A 21,963-nucleotide genomic window follows, 5' to 3' on the forward strand; every position below is an offset into this window, starting at 1 on the left:
TTTTTCTTTTGCCTCAAGGCAATCTTTCTTTTATATTAGTATATAAAGAATATTCGAATTGAATTTTCATTACTTTTTACAGTCTTGGATATTGATTTGCTACAATATACTTCTTTTGCAAAAACATGTTTTTCTTTAGGTCTCATAAAAGCGTGGAAATGGAGAAAAAGAAAGCATTTGACAGGCGCCGTCTAATTGTACGTCCTGAAGGCTATGAGAAAGCACTGCGAGAATGTCAGAAGAAGAGTTACAAGAATTGTCAGATTCATGTGAATCTGAGACGGAAGAGGAAGTCACTGAAAAAGACAACCACAGCAGTGACGCCGAATAATCAACAGAGGAAACAGATGACCACCCTGTTGAAGAGGGGAGACAACAAACAGAGGATTACCGATCTTACATAGGAAAAGATGAAGAAACTATTTGGATAAGTAAAGCCCTACCTTCTTCTAAAACCAAGGCGAAGAACATCCTTAAAGTTTTACCAGGTCCAAAAGCAAATTCTGAAATTACAGAAAAAGAAATTGATGCATTTTACCTATTTATTACTGATAGGATGATTATTTTTTCCTTAGGTTATAAAGTGAAACTAACTGCGGTGCAGAAGCCGCAACATGCCCACTCATGGAAGTATAAAAGCCGCACCCACCGAAGGGTTAAGGAAAATGAAGATGAAGTATTAAAATAAATCAGGCACGAGAGTCATGATGACACTGAAAACTGGACATTGAGCCCAGCGACAAAAGTGAGCACATCAGTACAACTGACGTTGACTGCACAATGGAAGAAGAATTAACTGATGATAAACTCATTGACACTGTAACTCAAACAACCAACGAGAACATGGAATGTTTCCTCTGAGAATCAGACAGTTTTTGTGTTCCTACTAAGCTCCTGATCCCATAGGAGATGGATTAGCAAGATTCTATAGTGTAACCGAAATGACAATCCAAAGTAATGGGCATTATAGAAGCATCCGATCCTACATGTCTGCTCTAACCCTTGACATCATCAATATAGCAGAAACGGCTACTTCCAGAGAATACAAAATGATGACACTGTCACAACCTACAGATGCCAACAAACACACAACAAAAAAGAAAATACAAGTCATACGTTAACATCTCACACCAAAAATAAAATGAAACTAATGGGAAAACTGCAGAAAATTAGAGATTTAGGTTGAGAACAAGTGAAATACACAACACTAAAAAGAACACCATACCATCCCAAAACATTTATATTACAACAAATTACAACCAATAAAATCACAGGAATTGGACATTTCCCTCAGCCTATAGATCTCAACTGCAGCTACCGATTCCAAAAAACCAATACCTACAACGCCAAAAAGTGGAACCAAAACCCCAACTACTCAAAAACCCAAATAGCCCATACTCACTACATCGATTAGAAGACAACCGACCTGCCATAAATAAACAACACACAAAACATCACAATTACTACAGAATAAAACCAAAATAAAAATTACTTCCGAATGAAAACCTATGGCAATTTCATCTAAGTTGCCCCCCCCCCCCCCACACACACACACCTCTGGGCCTAGCCGTCGGACTCTCGTCAACCTCATGTTGTTGCCACGACACCTAACATATTCAGCAATACGCCTGAACATCTGTAGAAACTCTATGAGGAACATCATATCATCACCCATCTCAGAACATAATGAAACAATCGTGCACTTCATTGTCATATGCATACCTAAAAGCAATTTAAAAAGTTACACTTCTTTCAGCACAAAACCAAACTACTCGGACCTAACAAAAAAGCCGAACACACCAACAAAAGATCCTTAATACCTCACTGAAAACACTTCCACAACCCACATTACTTCACCAACTACATAAACTAAGAACTACGTTAGTACAATGACAACTAAAACTCCAACGAATACTGTACCACGCGTTACACTCGGCACGTCCACATCCACCACCACAGGGCACTATCAAATTCAATAATGTGGCATCTACAAAAACAACCAATTCAAGAACTATGCACTGTAGTGATGTAGGACATCACAACACCATTACATCACGAGTCAAAGCAGATGGGTAGAAATGGACGCTGCTGTTGAACAAAGTAATGACATACATGTTGTTGTTGTGGTCTAGAGACTAGCTTGAGGTAGCCCTCCATGCTACTCTATCCTGTGCAAGCTTCTTCATCTCCAGTACCTACTGCAACCTACATCCTTCTGAATCTGCTTAGTGTATTCATCTCTTGGTCTCCCTCTACGATTTTTACCCTCCACATTGCCCTCCAATACTAAATTGGTGATTCCTTGATGCCTCAGAACAGGACCTACCAACCAATCCTTTGTTCTAGACAAGTTGTGCCACAAATTTCTCTTCTCCCAAATTCTATTCAATACCTCCTCATTAATTATGTGATCTACCGATCTAATCTTCAGTATTCTTCTGTAGCATCACATTTAGAAAGCTTCTATTCTCTTCTTGTCTAAACTATTTATCATCCACATTTCACTTCCATACATGGCTACACTCCATACAAATACTTTCAGAAATGACTTCCTGACATTTAAATCTATACTTGATGTTAACAAATTTCTCTTCTTCAGAAACGCTTTCCTTGCCATTGCCAGTCTACCTTTTATATCCTCTCTACTTCAACATCATCAGTTATTTTGCTCCCTAAATAGCAAAACTCATTTACTACTTTTAAGTGTCTAATTTACTAATCGAACACCCTCAGCATCACCCGATTTAATTCGACTACATTCAATTATCCTCATTTTGCCATTGTTGATGTTCATCTTACATCTTCCTTTCAACATACTGTCCATTCCGTTCAACTGCTCTTCCAGGTCCTTTGCTGTCTCTGACATAATTACAATGGCATCGGCTTACCTTAAAGTTTTTATTTCTTCGCCATGGATTTTAATTCCTACTCCGATTTTTTCTCGTTTCCTTTACTTCTTGCTCAATATACAGATTGAATAACATCGGGGATAGGCTACAGCCCTATCTCACTCCCTTCCCAATGACTGCTTCCCTTTCATCACCCTCGTCTCTTGTAACTGCCTTCTGGTTTCTGTACAAGTTGTAAATAGCCTTTCGCTCCCTGTATTTTACCCCTGCCACCTTCAGGATTTGAAAACTTGTACTCCAGTCAATATTGTCAAAAGCTTTCTCTAAGTCTACAAATGCCAGAAACATAAGTTTCTCTTTCCTTAATCTATCTTCTAAGATAAGCCAGTACTGCCTCATGTGTTCCGACATTTATATGGAATCCAAACTCATCTTCCCCGAGGTTGGCTTCTACCAATTTTTCCATCCGTCTGTAAAGAATTGGTATTAGTATTTTGCAGGCATGACTTACTAAACTGATAGTTCAATAATTTTCACATCTGTCAACACCTGCTTTCTTTGGGATTGGAATTATTATATTCTTCTTGAAGTCTGAGGGTATTTTGACTGTCTCTTACATGTTACTCACCAGATGGTAGAGTTTTGTAAGGGCTGGCTCTCCCAAGGCTATCAGTAGTTCTAATGGAATCTTGTCTACTCCTGGGGCCTTGTTTCGACTTAGGCCTTTCAGTGTTCTGTAAAATTCTTCACGCAGCATCTAATTTCCCATTTCATCTTCACCTATGTCTTCTTCCAGTTCTGTAATATTGTCCTCAAGTACATCGCCCTTGTATAGACCCTCTATATACTCCTTCCACCTTTCTGCTTTCCCTTCTTTGCTTAGGACTGGTTTTCCATCTGAGCTCTTGATATCCATACAAGTGGTTCTCTTTTCTCCAAAAGTCTCTTTAATTTTTCTGTAGGTAGTATCTATCTTACCTCTAGTGATATATGACTCTACATCCTTACATTTGTCCTCTAGCCATCCCTGCTTAGCCATTTTGCACTTCCTGTTGATCTCAATTTGAGATGTTTTTTATTCCTTTTTGCCTGCTTGATTTACGTCATTTTTATATTTCCTCCTTTCATCAATTAAATTCAATATCTCTTCTGCTACCTAAGGATTTCTTCTAGACCTAGTCTTTTACCTACTTGATCCTTTGCTGCCTTCACCATTTTACCTCTCGAAGATACCAACAGATTGTGGCCCACATCTGCCCCTGGAAATGTCTTACAATTTAAAACCTGGTTCCTGAATCTCTGCCTTGCCATTATATAATCCATCTGAAACCTTCCAGTATCTACAGGCCTCTTCCATGCAAGTAACTTTTCATGATTCTTGAACCAAGTGTTAGCTATGATTAAGTTATGCTCTGTGCAAAGTTCTACCGGGTGGCTTCTTCTTTCATTCCTTACTCCTTTCACATATTCACCTAGTACATTTCCTACTCTTCCTTTTCTTACTGTCAAATTCCATCACCCATTACTATTAAATTTTTGTCTCCCTTAACTATCTGAATAATTTATTTTATTGCATCATACATTTCATCAATATGTTCATCACCTGCAGAGCTAGTTGGCATATAAACCTGTACTACTGTGGTAGGTGACAGCTTCGTATATATCTTGGCCACAATTATGCATTCACTATGCTTTTTGTAGTGGATTACCTGCATTCTTTTTTTTTTTAATTCATTATTAAACCTAGTCCTGCATTACACCTATTTGATTTTGTATTTATAACCCTATATTCACCAGACCAGAACTCTTGCTCCTCCTACCACCAAACGACACTAATTGTACTATATCTAACTTTTAATCTATCCATTTCCCTTTTTATATTTTCTAATCTACCTGCCCAATTAAGGGATCTGACATTCCACGCTACAATCTGTAGAATGCCAGTTTCCTTTCTACCGATAATGACGTCCTCCTGTGTAGTCCCCACCTCGATATCCAAATGGGTGACACACTTACCCCCGGAATATTTTACCCAAGAGTACGCCGTCATCATTTAACCATACAGTAAAGCTGCATGCCCTCAGGAAAAATTACGGCTGTAGTTTCCCCTTGATTTCAGCCGTTCACAGTACGAGCACAGCAAGGCTGTTTTGGTTAGTGTTGCAAGGCCAGATCAGTCAATCATCCAGACTGTTGCCACTGCAACTACTGAAAAGGCTGTTGCCCCTTATAAGGAACCACACGTTTGTCTGGCCTCTCAACAGATACCCTCCCATTGCCGTTGCACCTGCAGTACGGCTATCTGTATCGCTGAGGCATGGAAGCCTCCCCACCAACGGCAAGGGCCATGGTTCATAGGGGGAGGAATGACATACATAACCTGTCTTACAAATAATTGCTTGAACTGTTCAATAAATGTATCAAGCTTGTCGTTTGTAGGATTTCCCAACTCAAAACCAAACCACAATCTTCGATCATAACTTAAGCTTTGAGCTACACAAGAGATCAATTGATCACCAGATTCTTTTTCTAAGATATAGCTTCTTATGCCATACTGGTTGACTTTACGATAAGTTTTGGTTGAAAGATAATTTGATTGTGTGTTGAGGTAGCAGACAGGTGTTAAGTGTGAAATAAAGATTGTGATAACAAACTGACCTGTAACTCAGTTTGAATGTCCACATTTGGACCATATTTAACGAATTTTTCACTACAGAACTAAAACGGAAAGATCTCGATGCCAATAAAATTTACTTTGGTTCAAAATCTGTTCTCTGCTGGGTATTCACAACTTTATAATGTGGGCATCTATGTGATACATTTTGCATAAATTTTCTTTAAGGCTGTGCTTGAGACATCAAGCGGCCATATTAGGAATTTATTTTTAAAAGAAAAAACAGTTCAACAGAAATAAATCTTAGTCATCACAGAGACCCCGCTAATAATGTTTTATACATACAATGCATTCATAAGAGTGTCTTTTAATGTAAATAAGTGAACAAAATAATTTAACATTTGAGATGTTTCATCAACTGATCCACAGCCCTACAGACCCTAAATGTAAATAAATAAATAGATAACCTTTGCACAGAGGAAGTGAGGATGGCAAGCAGTTCACTCAAGAAAAGAAAAAAGCTTCAGAAATTTGATGACACAAAAGAAATGCTAGTGCTAATGATTAAACTGGTAGATTAAATAAGTAATGAGGTAACCTGTTGAATCAAACTGGGTAAAAATTTTATTTATGGTACGACTTGACTAAAAGATGGGGTATGTTGATAGGACATATCCTGAGACATTAAAGCACAGTCAGTATGGTAACTGGAGGGAAGTGAGAATAGTAAAAACTGTACATGGAGACCTAGGCATGAATACAGCAAGCTGGTTGATAGCGATGTGGGTTGAAGGAACTATACAGAGATGAAGAGGCCTGGACAGGGTAAGATTAGTGCAGAGAGGGGGATGTATCAACCAGTATTGAGATTGTTTTCACCACTTGGTTTGCAGACACCATCACTATTTGCTAATAAAGAGTAAACACTGTTACTTGTCTTGAAATTTGCAGACCTGGTTAATAATTCAAGCACACAAGTAGTAGATTAAATGCAACGTAATAGATGAAAATAACGATTTCGTCTACATACCCTCTGATACAATGCTTTCCCGTCGTTCCTTTTACTGTCCAATGAGAGTTCACGTCCTCTTGCACTTCTGTGCCTGTTACGGATTGCTGTCCACTTCCTGTGCCATATTTCACGTCATGGGAATGTAAACGAACTTTAAAATCCACGTTCATCAGCTTTATTACGGAGCCACAAGTCACATACTGACTAGCACGACCTATGTTGACATGTATTAACGCAAAATGAAAGCAATTATAATCTCTGGCTTCTTCGTTTATGGTTTGTTTTACAAATATATAGCAGTCTGCTTACCCGATATAATATTTACGTGTAAAAAGAAACAAAACACCAGTAATACTACTCCGGCACTCATTCCTGCCTCTCTGCCAAGCTCCATTTTGATTTTTAAAAGACGTGACTAATTTTGATTGGAGCCTGCCGTTCACTCCGTCCGTCTTCTGTCACTTCGTATTACCAACCTTGTAAAAACCAAAGCTTGCTGTCACGATGTGAATAAAATACTGTTTCTTTGGCGGGATGTGTACTTCGCTAAACGTCTAAGCGAATAAATATGAATACTTAATGGTAAAATACGAGATTCAGTACGTAACTACATCCCATTCATCCATTATCTTCTTCAGGAAACTGTAGGCTACATTAATGACACCCCAACTCATAAATGCTCTTGTGTAGTTCAGATGTACGCCACTATAAATTGATTTTAAACCACGATCGCTATGAATTTGTGACAAAACAACCCAAACACTCTGATATTCTCCACCTATTCGACACTGCATTTGAACTTTTATAACATTCAAAGGATAAAACACAGTACTTGTGAATGCACCTATGACAGCACCACTCACAAAATCCTGACACATCTGCCTGTACCAAGAAACTGATTTTGGAAAGGCTTCTTTTGCTTCATCCCGCAATAAAAAAAACATCACATTGGATGGGCCATTCCGTAGCAGAATTGGTATTAGACCCCTGTAACATTCACTAAATCCATGATGTATCACTATGTGCCTTAGAGCATCACTTGTGTTCTTGAATTTGTTGTGATAATGACGATCCTGGAGCAATGTTTGTATTCTTTCAAATGGCATAAAGATAGCTTCAACTGACCCAGCAATCATAGCTGCAATACTTTTTGATGTGATTGCGGAAAACCTTGCATCTTCTAATGGCCTTCGGCATTCTTCATACAACCCAAACATAAGCGACAGTGATAGTGTTTTCTGACACAATGGAGGCAGAATTCCGCGATACAAGAAATATATTCCTTCATTTGAAAGTTGTTGGAATGCACTTTTTATTCCAACTCCATGAAGCATCTGCAATAAATAACCAAACAAAAATAGGCGTAAGTTAATATTCTTATCAAGTTAAGATGGTTATCAGTAACTTTACGTAATTTACTGCTAAAACATTTAACAATTACATTAGTAATTTTCACAGTTTTACTCCACTGCCTTTGAGAGAGATACTTTTCATTACACAAGTTAATGCAGATTAATCACAGTACGACAAAACAATAATGAATCAATTTCAACGAACATACATCTGTCCCCATCCAGAAAACGAGTTCTACATTTCAAGCAAGAACACGGAAAAGAAAAGCAATGGCTAGGGGCAGCAAAACTTGCAATTCAACTGATCAAGGCTTCCTGCAGTCCCCTTCAAGGCAATGAGAAATATTACGTATGAAACATGATAAATGCTTAGATTCAGGTAATGTGTTGTATGCCACAATTTATACTAACCTGCCTAAATATTATTTTATAAATAGGATATGTCACTGTAATGTTAATAAAAGCGGCCCCCCATCCACACATATATTCCTTAAAATCTCTGAATACTGGAATCTTCTGACGAATATTCTGTAAACGATGAAGCGGCGGTCCGTGTAAACTGCTGTCCGTAATAGCACGCTGGTTAATTCTTGTAGGTGATTCATTTTGTTGCATTGTATTTTCAATGTTCGAAGAACATGTCATGATTGAAAATCACTTTTTCATATCCTAATTCTCAAGCCAAACATTCAACAACAATACACTTCGCCGCTGTATTGAATAATAACACGGATGGTCATGCGGTTATTTGCATAGCTTCTTATTACATGATAAATGTTTCTCTTGACGTTGCAGGGTCATCTGAAATCGCAAACATTCGCATTGTTTCATTATAAATTACTCAGTTACTTTGTGAACAAAAAACATATACACCAGTACAATATTTACTGCTTCTTATCTGCAACAAGTTCCGATTTACACTTGCCCTGCGAAATCAGTCAGGTTTCCTGGTGGAGCCAAATGTTTACCTTTTGTGGTACACCTGTTCGAAACAACACACTAGCGCGTACTACGTGTTTGTGTGGTTGGTCGTCTGTTTTTATGCATGTTAACTTTTGAGGCTGGCGGTGCCGTCGTCGTGTGTAAAGCTGTAAAGCAGAGTATGTTCATTATCAATATCCGTAATGTAGAGTACCGTTAGTTGCAATTGCGATAATTTTTGTCGACATTTAGGTTACTGTGTAGTCGACTATTCATTTCTACCATATGTCAACGTGGCTACAACGTATGTTGAAAACACAATTTTTACACGGTACACGAGTTCCTTCTCAACGCCTAGTACTTAAGGGTCGTCTAATAAAGGCATCATATGTCGATCATTTTATGAAATTGTATCAGTAATCTTACTGTTGTAATGCGATTGGTACTGATAGCCATCGGAGCACAATAAATAAAATCTTGCCCTTCTGTTACTTCAGGGCAATGCTTTGAACTCTTGTTAATGTATTTTAAATGCTGTTAACGTACAACATGAAACCCTTCACCAGAAACTGATTTGTAATGTCGTTCCACAGTATGTCTATATGTACTTACGGGGATTGAGTTACTTAAGCACACTGAACAGCTGTAAGAAGTATTTAATGACAGTTATAGGCCTACCATATAGTAATATAAGATTTAATTGCTGCCCTGACTCTAGCACAACTTTTTGAAGATGTCATATTTTACTACACTTTTCTGCTTGCCAATGATGTTTATACAATATATTATCGAGTGTGAGTCAAACAACTTTCATTGTAACTTTTTACCATAGTATCAGTACTTTAGAAATTTTCATGTAAGTGTTTACATTTAAGCAGTTTTACATTACATTGGTTACCCTATATTCCATGGATCCCACAGATCTCTAGGAGTTGGAAAGAAGTCAAAGATGTACATTTAATTTAACTGCGTCATACATTGCTCTCTTGATAGCCAAACACATTTCATTCAGCATCTCTCTATCTATAGCCTTACATTTCGTTTTATACTTAATATGCAATATGCCAGAGAGGGTCCCTCTCATTGTGAACTGTTCTACTGGGTACATATCTATCCAGTATGTTGTCAACTATTCTTTTAAACTTGAGCCAGAGTTTGTCTACATGCTAAAGCCACATGCTAAAAGTTTCAAGTTCCTCATTGAGATATGGCACTACTGATTTTTTTATCCAGTTTGCTGAAAATATATGTCTTTCTGCACGTTTTAGTTGTCATTGTTGCCATAACCTGTCATGGTCACTGATACTAGCTTCGATGTAGACATCTTCATAGAGGTCAGGTCTATTTGTTCCTAATTAGCTGTTCCTAGGTTGTTTTCGGAGAAGGCATTTTGTAATGTTTCATGGGATGTCTTATTACACCCACTACTAACAAAACTGTAATTTTTTCCAAATACTTTTTGGATGATTCCAGGCTCCACCAATGATTACAGCATGATTTGGAAATTTAACTACATGTGAAATGAGGTTTTCTCTAAAGTTTTCGGTTACATCAGTAGATTAGTCTGATGGGCGATAGAAAGATCTAGTTATCATTTTATGTCCACCCTTGATACTGACATCTTATGAGTGGGGTCTCCGGGGTCCACTCCCGATTTTTATTCAGCAGTCCATCTCCAGCTTCAGCGGCCCACGTTTGCACTAACGATTGAGGTTTGCGTGTGGTCTCTTCTCTCCAAACCGGAGTCCTTCCCTTCACCACCTCTACTTGTGGTCTGTTCACGCATGCCTCCATTGTGTACACCTCGGCCGCAGCTTTGTCTGGACCTTTCACGTGGCCCTAAGGACTCAGTTAACCCTGCAGCTCTCCACTGTCATTTCCTCTCTATTCTTGGCATGTTCTGCGGCTCTGAAGTGGTTTAAATCAATTGCTGATAGTCATGTTGGCTTTGCCTTCGTTCACGGTGGCCATATTGAACAGCATTCCTTACCCGATGGCTGGAGTGTATTCACTGCAGAGCTGATTGCCATTTTTCGTGCACTTCAGTATGTGGTGTTCATCTGGACCCCTGCTCACGTTGGAATCCCAGGAAATGAACTTGCTGTCAGGCAGGCCAAACAGGCTACACAGAAACCACTTCTGGAGATCAGCATCCCCGCAACTGACCTCCATTTGTTATTACGATACAAGGTTTTTCAGCTTTTGGAGACGGGAGTGGCAAAATCTCAGTATGCACAACAAACTGTGAGCCATTAAGGGGACCACGAATGTGTGGAAATCCTCGATGAGCGCCTGTCGCAGGGACTCCGTGGTTCTCTGCTGGTTCCAAATTAGACATGCCTGGGTGACCCACAGCTACCTCGTGCACCGTGAAGACCCACGTCAGTGTTGGTGCAGCACCCGGTTGACAGTGGCCCATATTCTTGTGCTCTGTCCTCCTTTGGCTGCCCTGCGACTTCATTTTCGGTTGCCAGGCTCGTTATCATTTATTTTAGCTGACAATGCCTCATCGGCTGATTTGGTTTTACATTTCATCCATGAGGTTGGGTTTTATCATTGGATCTGAGTTTTAGCACATGTCTTTTGTCCCTCTGTTACCTCCACCCCAGTGCTTTTAGGGTGGAGGTTTTAATGTGTTGCAGAGTGGGTGGCTTTGCCTTTTTATTTTCGTGGTCAGCCAGCCACTGTAATCTGCTTCCTTGTTCGACTCTCTTCTAACTGTTTCTTGCATCTCTCTGTTGTTTTCTTTTCCTCTTTTGGTCCTTTTTGTGTTCATTGGCTTTCCTTCATTCCTGTGGTGTTTCCTTTCTTTCCATTTTTTGTTATATGTCTCGTCTGTTTTATTCTCACACTTATGGCATTGTTTCATTTGGAACAAGGGACCAATTGCCTCATCTGTTTTATTCTCACACTTATGGCATTGTTTCATTTGGAACAACGGAACAATTGCCTCATAGTTTGGTCCTTTTGCCCTCTTTTAAACCAACCAACCGACTCTGATACTGAGTTGTGCCCAAACAATGTTGCATGCAGCTTCAGTTTCTTGTCCACTGTGACAAATACACCACTTCCATTTCCCATTAGTGTATTCTTTAAATATACACTTAAATTTTCCCCCCAAAATCTCACTTCAATTAATTTCAGTTTTCAACCTGTTTTCTGGACCTGGTATCACGTGAGGTTTACTGCTTTTCATGAGCACTTAAACTCTGGGACTATGTTGCGAATGTTTTGACAGTTTACCATTAGGATTTTAATAGTCTCACATGTGGGAGGCATTTCTTTCAATCGTACACTGATACTTCTCGGTTTCCTACAGCATTCATTATGTGGATTAGATGGAGAGTTGTCTAATCTAAAAAAAAAAACCTTGTGTGCACCCCACACACTGTCAGCTACCTGAGTAACCACATCTGATGTGTAGTGCACATCTGACCCATTTATGGCACACTGCTGTTCTCAACCCTGTGGTACAAATCCAGGAGGTCACATCATAGCTTGTCACAGGATCTTCGAACTCTGGTTCAGTCCTTCCACTTGATTAAGAACCAAAGGGCCATGATCTGTTCTGAGGCCAATGCTGTAAATTGTGAGCTTCGTTGAAACTCTATGCACAAGGCTGGTCTTCCAAACCTTCTTTGCCACTCGTTGGAATGACACAAGATGACCTTGGAGCCCAGATGGCAGACATAATTTATTGCAACGTGCACTACAATCTGCAGTTGGTTGCAGCGTGTTCTGTGAATGGTTGCTGAATAGCCTCTTCAGGAGGCACACACACTGAATTCACCTGGCATTCTACTTGTCCCTTGCTGCCATATCCATTAGAGGTACCATCATTCGCAATACATTTGAACTGCTGATGATTAATAGACCCTTACCACTTTGAGTTTGCCTCCTTATGAGACCAGACAAAACAGGTTTACCTAGAACAGTTGAAGTGAACCCCACTGTCCCAGTTTCAGTAAAAGACATCACCTCAAATTTGTTAATTAGGGGGCTCGGTACAACACCTTGAGTCCTCCCTGGTCCCCATCTGCGCTGTACCGTACCCTTAGATCTATCATTGTCATACAGCCTGCAGTCAAGTGGATGAGTAATGACAGATCCTGCACTTTCTGTTGAGGAGACAGAATCCATAGGAGAGGATAGTACATGATGTACTTCTGGTATAGATATCATAGGCACATGACTCTTGGGAGCTCTTCCATCACACCAGTTCATAGCAGCTGTCAATCATTTGATAGCTGCTTATGAACGTCAACTAACTCATCCATATAGAGAACAGCATTCATAGTGTGGCTGCATTTTGGGTTGTGCGATGGATTACAAGGCAGTGAACAAATAACTTTAAATTAATCCTGCTGATTATTATTTAAACATCGAAAATATAGTTTTGTAAGCATCTGAAAATTCTCAAAAGTAACCCATTCTCACATAACTGTACAATGAAATTAGAGAATAATTGTTTTCAACGAGAATAGGCCTGCTGTTCTCAAAAATTTTAAAAGAGCACAATTAATTTTAAGCCTACAATTAACAATAATTGTATGAGTTTATCGTGGCACTCCCAAATGTTCGAAGTTTCATAATATATCATAATACAAACAGGTATTGATACAGTCAATGGAAGATTAGGCAGAAGTGACACCAACAGTAAAATATGCAACTCTAGAACTAAAAATTAGCACATGATCTTGTACATGATGTCTTAAACAAAGGAAAATTCCTAAGTCGACTTTTATATATAAATAAACATGCATATTGCCCGGATTTTTCAATTAGCTGATTCTGTACCACACTTTTACAATGGGGTGCTGAAGAAGAATGCCGCAGAGTGAGTTTATCCCAAGCAGAATAGTTAAAAATGTGCAGCACCAACAAACAAACTTTATACCTGTTACAGCTAAAAATGCAGTCATATATGGTGTATATGCAAATGGATCTTATTCATTCAGTAGCATGATTTAAGATATAATGTTTTGCTGCCTCTACAATGTTTCCTCTAGAGGTTTGTCCTCCCAGTAACAGGTTAATGATTTGTGTATGTGACAAAACATGAGACTTCATTGATAAGTGCCTCTTTCCTGTAAAAGTAACCTTATTCTTCACAGATTTTTGCGGGACCACTTCAAAATTTATCCATTTGTTAAATTTTTAACATCCTGTAGAACAATATTTAATACATTCAGTTTTTTCTGCCTTGTTCATGTTGTTTTGTCATCATTACTATGACACAATTGCACAATTTCAGGAACTTTTTACTCATTGCAGTAGACCTATAATTATGTTGTGGCAGTAAATCTGTCACACCTTCAGCAACATTCTGTCATTGTTTTCCTTGATTTAGTCATATTGCATGATCTACCTTTTCAATAATCTGAATGATTTCTGCATTCTTACTGCTTATTCCTCAGATTTCATATTCTTAAACCACATTTGACGGTAGTAGTGTGTCCAGTTCTTTTCCTTACTTTCAGCCAAAAGTCCCAAGTCATCAGCAGACCTTTCTAAAGCTACATCCACACACGTACTTCTGCAAGACACCATATGGTGTGTGGCAGAGGGTAAGTTGCAGGCTACTAATGATTTCCCTTTCCTGTTACACTTGCAAATAGATTGAGGGCAAAAACAACTGTTTATATGCCTTTGTATGATCCCTAATTTTTCTTGTCTTATATTCATAGTTCTTATGTGAAATGTATATTGGTGGTGTACATTGGTTGGAATGGATCATTTTACAGTCAGCATAAAATGCCAGTTCTCTAAATTTTGTCGACAGCATTCCTCAAAAGGAACATCGCCTTTCCTCCAGGGATTCCCATTCGAGTTCCCAAAGCATGTCCATAACACTTGCACCTGTATCTAACTTAATTAGAGCTGCATGCCATACAGTAAAGCTGCATGCCCTCGGGCAAAATTACGGCTGTAGTTTCCCCTTGCTTTCAGCCGTTCGCAGTACCAGCACAGCTAGGCCGTTTTGGGTAGTGTTACAAGGCCAGATCAGTCAATCATCCAGACTGTTGCCCCTGCAATTACTGAAAAGGCTGCTGCCCCTCTTCAGGAACCACACGTTTGTCTGGCCTCTCAACAGATACCCCTTCGTTGTGGTTGCACCTGCAGTACGACCATCTGTATCGTTGAGGAACGCAAGCCTCCCCACCAACGGGAAGGTCCATGGTTCACAGGGGTAGGTTATCTAACTTACCATAACAAATCTAGCAGTCTGCCTCAGAACTGCTTGATGTCTTCCTTTAATATGACCAGGTAGGATGCCAAACACTTAAGCAGGACTGAAGAATGGGTCACACTTGCATTCTATATGCAATCACCTTTACAGATGAACCACACATTCCTAAAACTCTCCCAGTAAACTGAAGTTGACCATTCACCTTCCTTACTACAATCCTTATGTGCTTGTTCCATTTTCTATCACTTTGCTACATTATGCCTGGATATTTAAAGTCACATTGTCTCCTCCTACTGTCACTTTATTGTGACACCTTCCTGTACACCACAGCATCATCAGCAAATTGCTGCTCACCCTGTCTGTCAGATCATTTATGTAATATGGGGACTAATAGCAGCACTATCACACTCCTGATGATACCCTTTTCTCTGGTGAACTTCTGCTGTTGAGGACAACATACTGGGTCCTATTACGTAAGAAGTCTTCAAGCCACTCTCATATCTGTGAACCTAATTTGTTTGCTCGTACCTTCGTTAACAGTCTGCAGCAGGGCACCATGTCAAATGCTTTTTGGAGATCTAGGAGTATGGAATCTACCTGTTGCCCTTCATCCACACTGCTAGAAGAGTGGCCACATGTCGACTCACAGGTTTAATGGGCAATGTCAGACGGCTGGGCTCCACATTGGCCCTCCGCCTCGAGCAATGGGAAGGCATTACCACTCACCACTCAGTCTGAAGTGAGGGCAGCAGAGGTCACATGCGAAACGTGCAACATCTGAGGTGCCTTATGATATGCGTCAGATGCTGTGCCACCACTAAACACTTAAGCAGTAGGCAGTAACCTTCAGCTGTTCGTGATCTGTGGCCAGCTCTTCCTGCATCTCTACACAGCATGCACACATCTTATCCATCCCAGAACTACTAAGAAAACATAGAAAAAGCTAAATATGTTAACTAGCTGTTCTGCTGGAGCATAATGGGTGGCAACTGGAACCTGACTGACAAACACAAACTATTACTTGCTCTTCAAAACAAATAGATGAACAACTACTGCATTACACACTGTCTGAATTTACACATAATGTTACAAAACATGAGATTGCACCTCTTAAATAGAAAAACACACACAGGATTCAAGAAGTAAACTACTGAGAAAACACAGAAACAGCTAAATACAAAACATCTAGAACTTGGCGGCCCAAAACAAAGGCCTGAAGCGACCAGTTTCTGCCTTCTCAAAAGAAACAAGTGAATAATGACTACTGCAACCTGCCTCGAATTCAACTTTAAAATTACAAAATTCTAAAGTTTTAAAGGTTTCTTTTATGTTCTGCATTGTAGGAGGTAACAGGGGTGGTACTAGGCCACCTTGGCTTACACCACCCTTAAGACAAGCCTGTCTTTCTGGTGTTCTTCATTCATTACTGTCTCCTGTTTTATTGTAACAAAGTGTAGATTACTCATGTAATGGAGATACATTGTTGCATAATGAAACACCTCTCCTGTCAACCATCATATTTTCCTGGCTGTAAAATTAATTATATATTACATTCAAGGAGATATATTCTATTTTCAGGAATGTCCTATCATCAAAAATAGCCTGCTTCTATCTGTTAACAGTTCATGTCATTACTCACACGAGCACTTGGTGTTTAAGACACTGCACTTGCATTGGGAGGACTGGAGTTAAAATATCTGCTCAGATTCCAGATTGAGAGTTTGCATACTTTCCTGAAACTGCTTAAATCTAACATTGGGGACAGTTACCTTGTAAAGGATACACAAATTACCCATCAACCTTTCTCATTCTGAGCTTCTGCTCAGTCTCTTACGATTTTGTCATCAGAGGGGTGCAAAACCCTAATTTTCCTGCTTGCCATCTATTGTGAAAATGTTAAGAAATTACAGTCATACACATTAACATAGAAAAAATAAATAAAATACTGTGCTGTGTTTAAGGCACTACTTTTGTTGATGTTGGTACAGTAAATATATTTGACACATTGATAGTGTGAGTTCCTTAGAAAAAATCAAAGCTTAGATTTTATATACATAAATTCAAAAATCATGTTACCAAAAGTGCCTCATGTAAATTGACAGAGAATGGAATAGCTGTTATGGAGAGAGCTGGATGGTGGTAGTTCATTGCCAATATCAATGTCGTACCAGAAGAATGTAAAACATTGGAAAATATATTCGCAAGACAAGAGTTTTCTTGCTGTTAGAATGCATTTAAAATAATTTACTTCAGACAGTAAAATGCAAATAGTTAATAACAAAGGTATGTTCATGAAAAAACATTCTTCCCAACATTTTCTTTTGTAATTCTGTCCCATATATTAGAATTTGTTTCTTTTGACAACATTAAACTGGAGGATGCAGCTTACACTGCCTATCAAAAAAGAATGAACAAAGCATCCCTTTCAGTTGCATTCATGTGTATAATAACCAGAAAAAGCAAAGTTTCATGTCATCTTTTGATCTAATGCAGTGTTGCCTCAAGTATCCAAAAAGCATGTTGTATATTGCTGTATACTCACTAAGAAAATATACTGTAGTTGGATAGATAAAAAACCTGCTCACCAAACGGCGGGAGAAGACTCATATAAAAAAAGGTTATACTTGTGCAAGCTTTCGGATCCAGTAGCTCCTTCTTTTTTTGCGGAAGGGGGAGGAAGATGGGATGAAGGAAAAGGACTGGAGAGGTTTAAGAAATGGGTAGATTTCGGAAAAGTCACCCAGAATGATGGGTCAAGGGAGACTTACCTTCAGCGGGATGAGAAGGAAAGACTGAATGTTAGGACTGGTGAGACTTGAAAAACTGAGACCTTGAAGATGGAAGACAAGATAATATGCAAGGCAGAGATTACTGCTAAAACATCATGCATGAGTTAATAAGAATGAAAAACTAAGTGCATTGTGTGTACAGAGGTGGGAGGGGGACAGTGAAAAATAGACAGGTCTGAAAATGAATGATGTAGAAATCTAAAAATGGAGTGAAGAAAGTTGTATTACTATGAAGAAATACTGAGATGGAAGAAATTAATGTAAGTTAAGGCCAGGTGGGTGGCAGAAACCAAGGACATGTTGTAGCAGTAGTTCCACCTGCGGAGTTCTGAAAAACTCGTGCCTGGGGGAAGACTGTGGAAGGCACGTGTGATGAAACAGGCACTGAAGTTGTGACCCTCATGTTGTAGAGCATTTTCTGCAACAGGATATTGTATGTCGCCAGTACATTCCCTCTATGCCCATTCGTCCTAAGTGATAATTTGGTGTTAACCATGATGATGTAAAAAGCCGAACAGTGTTTACATAACTGCTGGTATGTGACATGTCGTTTCACAGGTGTCTCTCCCTTTGATAGTATATTTTTTGTCAGTTACAGGGCTGGTATAGGTGGTGGTAGGGGGGTGTATAGGGCAAGTCTTGCAGTGGGAACGGCCACAGGCTTAGGAGCCATAGGGTAGGGAGATGGGTGCAGAGGGAGCATAGGCTCTGACAAGGATACTATGGAGACTGGGAGGGTGACAGAAAGCTATTCTAGTTGTGGTGGGAAAAATCTCCGACAGAATGGATCTCATTTCAGCGCAAAATTTTAGGAAGTTGTGGCCTTGTTGAAGTAGCTGATTAATACATTCCAGACCATGATAGTAATGAGTGACGTGGTGTGCTGTAAAGTGGTTTTTTTTTTTTTTTTTTTTTTTTTTTTTTTTTTTTTTTTTTTTTTTTTTTTTGGAGAGATCAGCAGTACCAGGGTTGGAAGTGATGGCCAGGAAATCAGTTTTGAACTAGGCTGGAGGGGTAATTACATTCTACATTTACATCCATACTCCGTAAGCCACCCGACAGTGTGTGGCGGAGGGCACTTTGAGTACCTCTATCGGTTCTCCCTCCTATTCCAGTCTCATATTGTTTGTGGAAAGAAATATTGTCGGTTTGCCTCAGTGTGGGCTCTAATCTCTCTAATTTTATCCTCATGGTCTCTTCACGAGATATACGTATGAGGGAGCAATATATTTCTTGACTCCTCGGTGAAGGTATGTTCTTGAAACTTCAACAAAAGCCTGAACGGAGCTACTGAGTGTCTCTCCTGCAGAGTCTTCCAATGGAATTTATCTATCATCTCCATAACACTTTCACGATTACTAAATGATCCTGTAGCAAAGCGCACTGCTCTCCTTTGGATCTTCTCTATCTCTTATATCAACCCTATCTGGTACAGAATCTACACTGGTGAGCAATATTGAAGCAGTGGGTGAGCAAGTGTAGTGTAACCTAATTCCTTTGTTTTCGGATTGCATTTCCTTAGGATTCTTCCAATGAATCTCAGTCTGGCATCTGCTTTACCGATGATCAACTTTATATTATCATTCCATTTTAAATCACTCCTAATGCCTACTCCCAGATAATTTATGGACTTAAGTGCTTCCAGTTGCTGACCTGCTATATTGTAGCTAAACGATAAAGGATCTTTCTTTCTATGTATTCACAGCACATTACGCTTGTCTACACTGAGATTCAGTTGCCATTCCCTGCACCATGCGTCAATTTGTTGCAGACCTTCCTGAATTTCAGTACAATTTTCCATTGTTACATTCATTGAAGGGTGAGGTGAGAATGGTGGTGTACTGCTGTAAAGAGTCTGCATCCAAACTAACGTGTTTGCTTCGAATGCCAAGACTGTATGGGAGGGAATGTTTGATATTGAAAGGCTGGCAGCTGTCGAAATGTAAGTACTGTTGTTTGTTAGTAGGTTTAATGTGGGCAGAAGTGTGTAACTGCCCATCGGTGAGGACGAGATCAACATGAAAGAAAGTGGAGTGAGATTCGGAACAGGACCATGTGAAATTTAATTTGGAGAAGGTATTTAGAGATTCCAGAAATTTCCACAGGTCAGCCTCACCATGAGTCTGTATAGCAAAGATGTCATCAATGTCTGTAAACCAAACCAGGGGCTGAAGGTATATGGATCCCAGGAAAGCCCCCTCTAAGCCACCCATGAAAAGGTTGGCATAGGAAGGAGCTGTCCTGGTTCCCATGGCTGCAGCACTGATCTGTTTGTATGTCTGACAGACATTCTGTCTGATATTTTACCCACCTTACCTAGAATAGGTTATCCTCCTCAGTAACCTTGTCAGACCCTAAGCTGCTTCTGCACCCATCTCCCTACCCTATGGCTCCTACCCTTGTGTACGCGCTGCAAGACTTGCCCTATGCACCTTCCTACCACCACCTATACCAGCCGTGTAACTGGCAAAAAATATACTATCAAAAGGAGAGCCACCTGTGAAACGATACATTTCATATATCAGCTGTTATGTAAACACTGTTTCGCCTTTTACATCGGCATGACTATCACCAGATTATTAATTTGGACAAATGGGCATAGGCAAAGCATGTGTATTGGCAACACGCAATATCCTATTGCAGACCAAAATCTGCAACATGATTGTCATAACCTCAGTGTAGGTTTCACCACATGTGCCATCTGGATTCCTTCCCCAGACAAGAGTTTCTCAGAACTTTGCAGATGGGAATCAGCACTACATGTCCTTGGTTCTCGCGACCCACCTGGCTTCAATTTACGTTAATTTCTTGTAGCTCACCATTTCTTCACTCCATTTTAGTTTTCTACATCTTTCATTTTCTGATTTGTCTGTTTTCCTCTGTTCCCCTCCCACCTTTGTTACATACATTGCACTTAGCTTTTCTGTCTTATTACCTCATGCACGATGTTTTGGCAGTAATCTCTGTCTTGCATATTAACCTGTCTTCTACCTTTGAGCTCTCAGGTTTTCAAATCTTGTCCACTACAGTTCCCAACAATCAGCCTTTTCTTCTCATCCCATCAGGTAAGTCTCCTCTGACCTGCCGTTCTGGGTGACTTTTCCAGAATCTGCCCCCTTTCCTAAACCTCTAGAGTCCTTTTCCTTGATCTGTCTTCATTCCCTTTCAATTCTTCTGCCAGAAGGAGCCACTGGCTCTGAAAGCTTGCGTAAGTATAACCTTCTCTTATGTGCATGTTCTGCTACCACTTGGTGAGTAGATATTTTATCTATCCAATTACTTTATATTATTAATAAAATGTGCTGTAACTGTACAACTGATTCATTCCATATCGTAGCAAGGGGCCATGATTACGATCTATGGAATGTGTAAATATATAACTAACTAATCAGCAGGATATTTGAATTAAGATTGATTTCCTCCACTGACAGTGACCTCGTTCCACAAATCTGTCAGGGTCTCCAGTCCCTCCTCAGATCCTTTGGTCAGTCCCAGAATCTCTCTCTCTCTCTCTCTCTCTCTCTCTCTCTCTCTCTCTCTCTCTCTCTCTCTGTGTGTGTGTGTGTGTGTGTGTGTGTGTGTGTGTGTGTGTGTGTGTGTGTGAGTGACCCCCACTGTGACTGGTTACTGTGCCCCCCCCTCCTATCCCTCCTCCCCGAGGGACTCTATGCCCATGTGCTCTAACATCTTCAACCTATTACTGACATTCTATATAAAAGACACCAACCATTTCTTCCATTGACTCTCCACAGTACCTCTTCATTTACCTCCTGGTCCCATGCCCATCACTGTCAGCGCCATGTCTCTCTACTGTCACATCCCCATTGCTCGTGGCCTTGCTCTACCTTTCCCAATGCGTGACTGACTCCAGACCTACAATGTCCTTCCTTGTCACCATGACCAACTATATCCTCTCCCATATTTATTTCTCCTTTGAAGACATTGTGTAAAAATAAATCCATGGTACAGCAATGGGCACTTGCATGGAACCATCTTATGCTAACATATTCATTTAGAGGAATCATTCCTAACCACCCCAAATCTTCCCCTGATTCAGATTTATTGATTACATCTTCAAGATTTGGACCAAGATTGCAGAGACAATATCCACATTCTTTAAAACCTCAACACCTTCTCCCCCATTTGCTTCACCTCTTCCTCCTCAGCCCAATAACCCATGTTTCTCATTGTTGACCACTGCCTACAGGATGGTTACACCTGTACTACAGTCCATGT

The 21,963-nt window shown here is 39.8% G+C and overlaps 2 protein-coding genes and 1 long non-coding RNA gene across 3 annotated transcripts in view; 1 reads left to right on the forward strand and 2 right to left on the reverse strand.

Moving 5' to 3' along the window:
* Positions 1-6,869, reverse strand: part of LOC126328216 (stromal cell-derived factor 2) — a 40,461-nt gene extending 33,592 nt beyond the window's left edge. Inside the window, exons 1-2 of the mRNA XM_049995998.1 lie at positions 6,785-6,869; positions 6,494-6,689 (exon numbers count right to left, since the gene is read on the reverse strand). Coding sequence (XP_049851955.1) covers positions 6,494-6,689; positions 6,785-6,869 — 281 coding nt within the window. The remainder of the gene's footprint in view (positions 1-6,493; positions 6,690-6,784) is intronic.
* Positions 6,785-8,803, reverse strand: LOC126328203 (mitochondrial nicotinamide adenine dinucleotide transporter SLC25A51). The gene is made up of 3 exons (XM_049995989.1): positions 8,716-8,803; positions 8,239-8,628; positions 6,785-7,809 (listed from the first exon to the last, which is right to left on the reverse strand). The coding sequence occupies exons 2-3, from the start codon at positions 8,470-8,472 to the stop codon at positions 7,072-7,074; spliced, it is 972 nt and encodes a 323-aa protein (XP_049851946.1). The 5' UTR covers positions 8,473-8,628; positions 8,716-8,803; the 3' UTR covers positions 6,785-7,071.
* A 21-nt stretch (positions 8,804-8,824) lies between these two features.
* The window catches only part of LOC126328226 (uncharacterized), a 28,415-nt gene continuing 15,276 nt past the window's right edge, over positions 8,825-21,963 (forward strand). Inside the window, exon 1 of the long non-coding RNA XR_007561753.1 lies at positions 8,825-8,927. This is a non-coding gene — a long non-coding RNA (uncharacterized LOC126328226). The remainder of the gene's footprint in view (positions 8,928-21,963) is intronic.

Source organism: Schistocerca gregaria, chromosome 2 (genome assembly GCF_023897955.1).
Source record: "Schistocerca gregaria isolate iqSchGreg1 chromosome 2, iqSchGreg1.2, whole genome shotgun sequence".
Lineage (NCBI taxonomy): Eukaryota > Metazoa > Arthropoda > Insecta > Orthoptera > Acrididae > Schistocerca > Schistocerca gregaria.

Coding starts and splice junctions, on each gene's coding strand:
- LOC126328203 (XM_049995989.1), bottom strand. CDS start 8,472: ATGACATGTTCTTCGAACATTGAAAATACAATGCAACAAAATGAATCA. Junction 7,810..8,238: donor ATAAAATAATATTTAGGCAG/GTTAGTATAAAT, acceptor TATTTATTGCAG/ATGCTTCATGGAGTTGGAAT.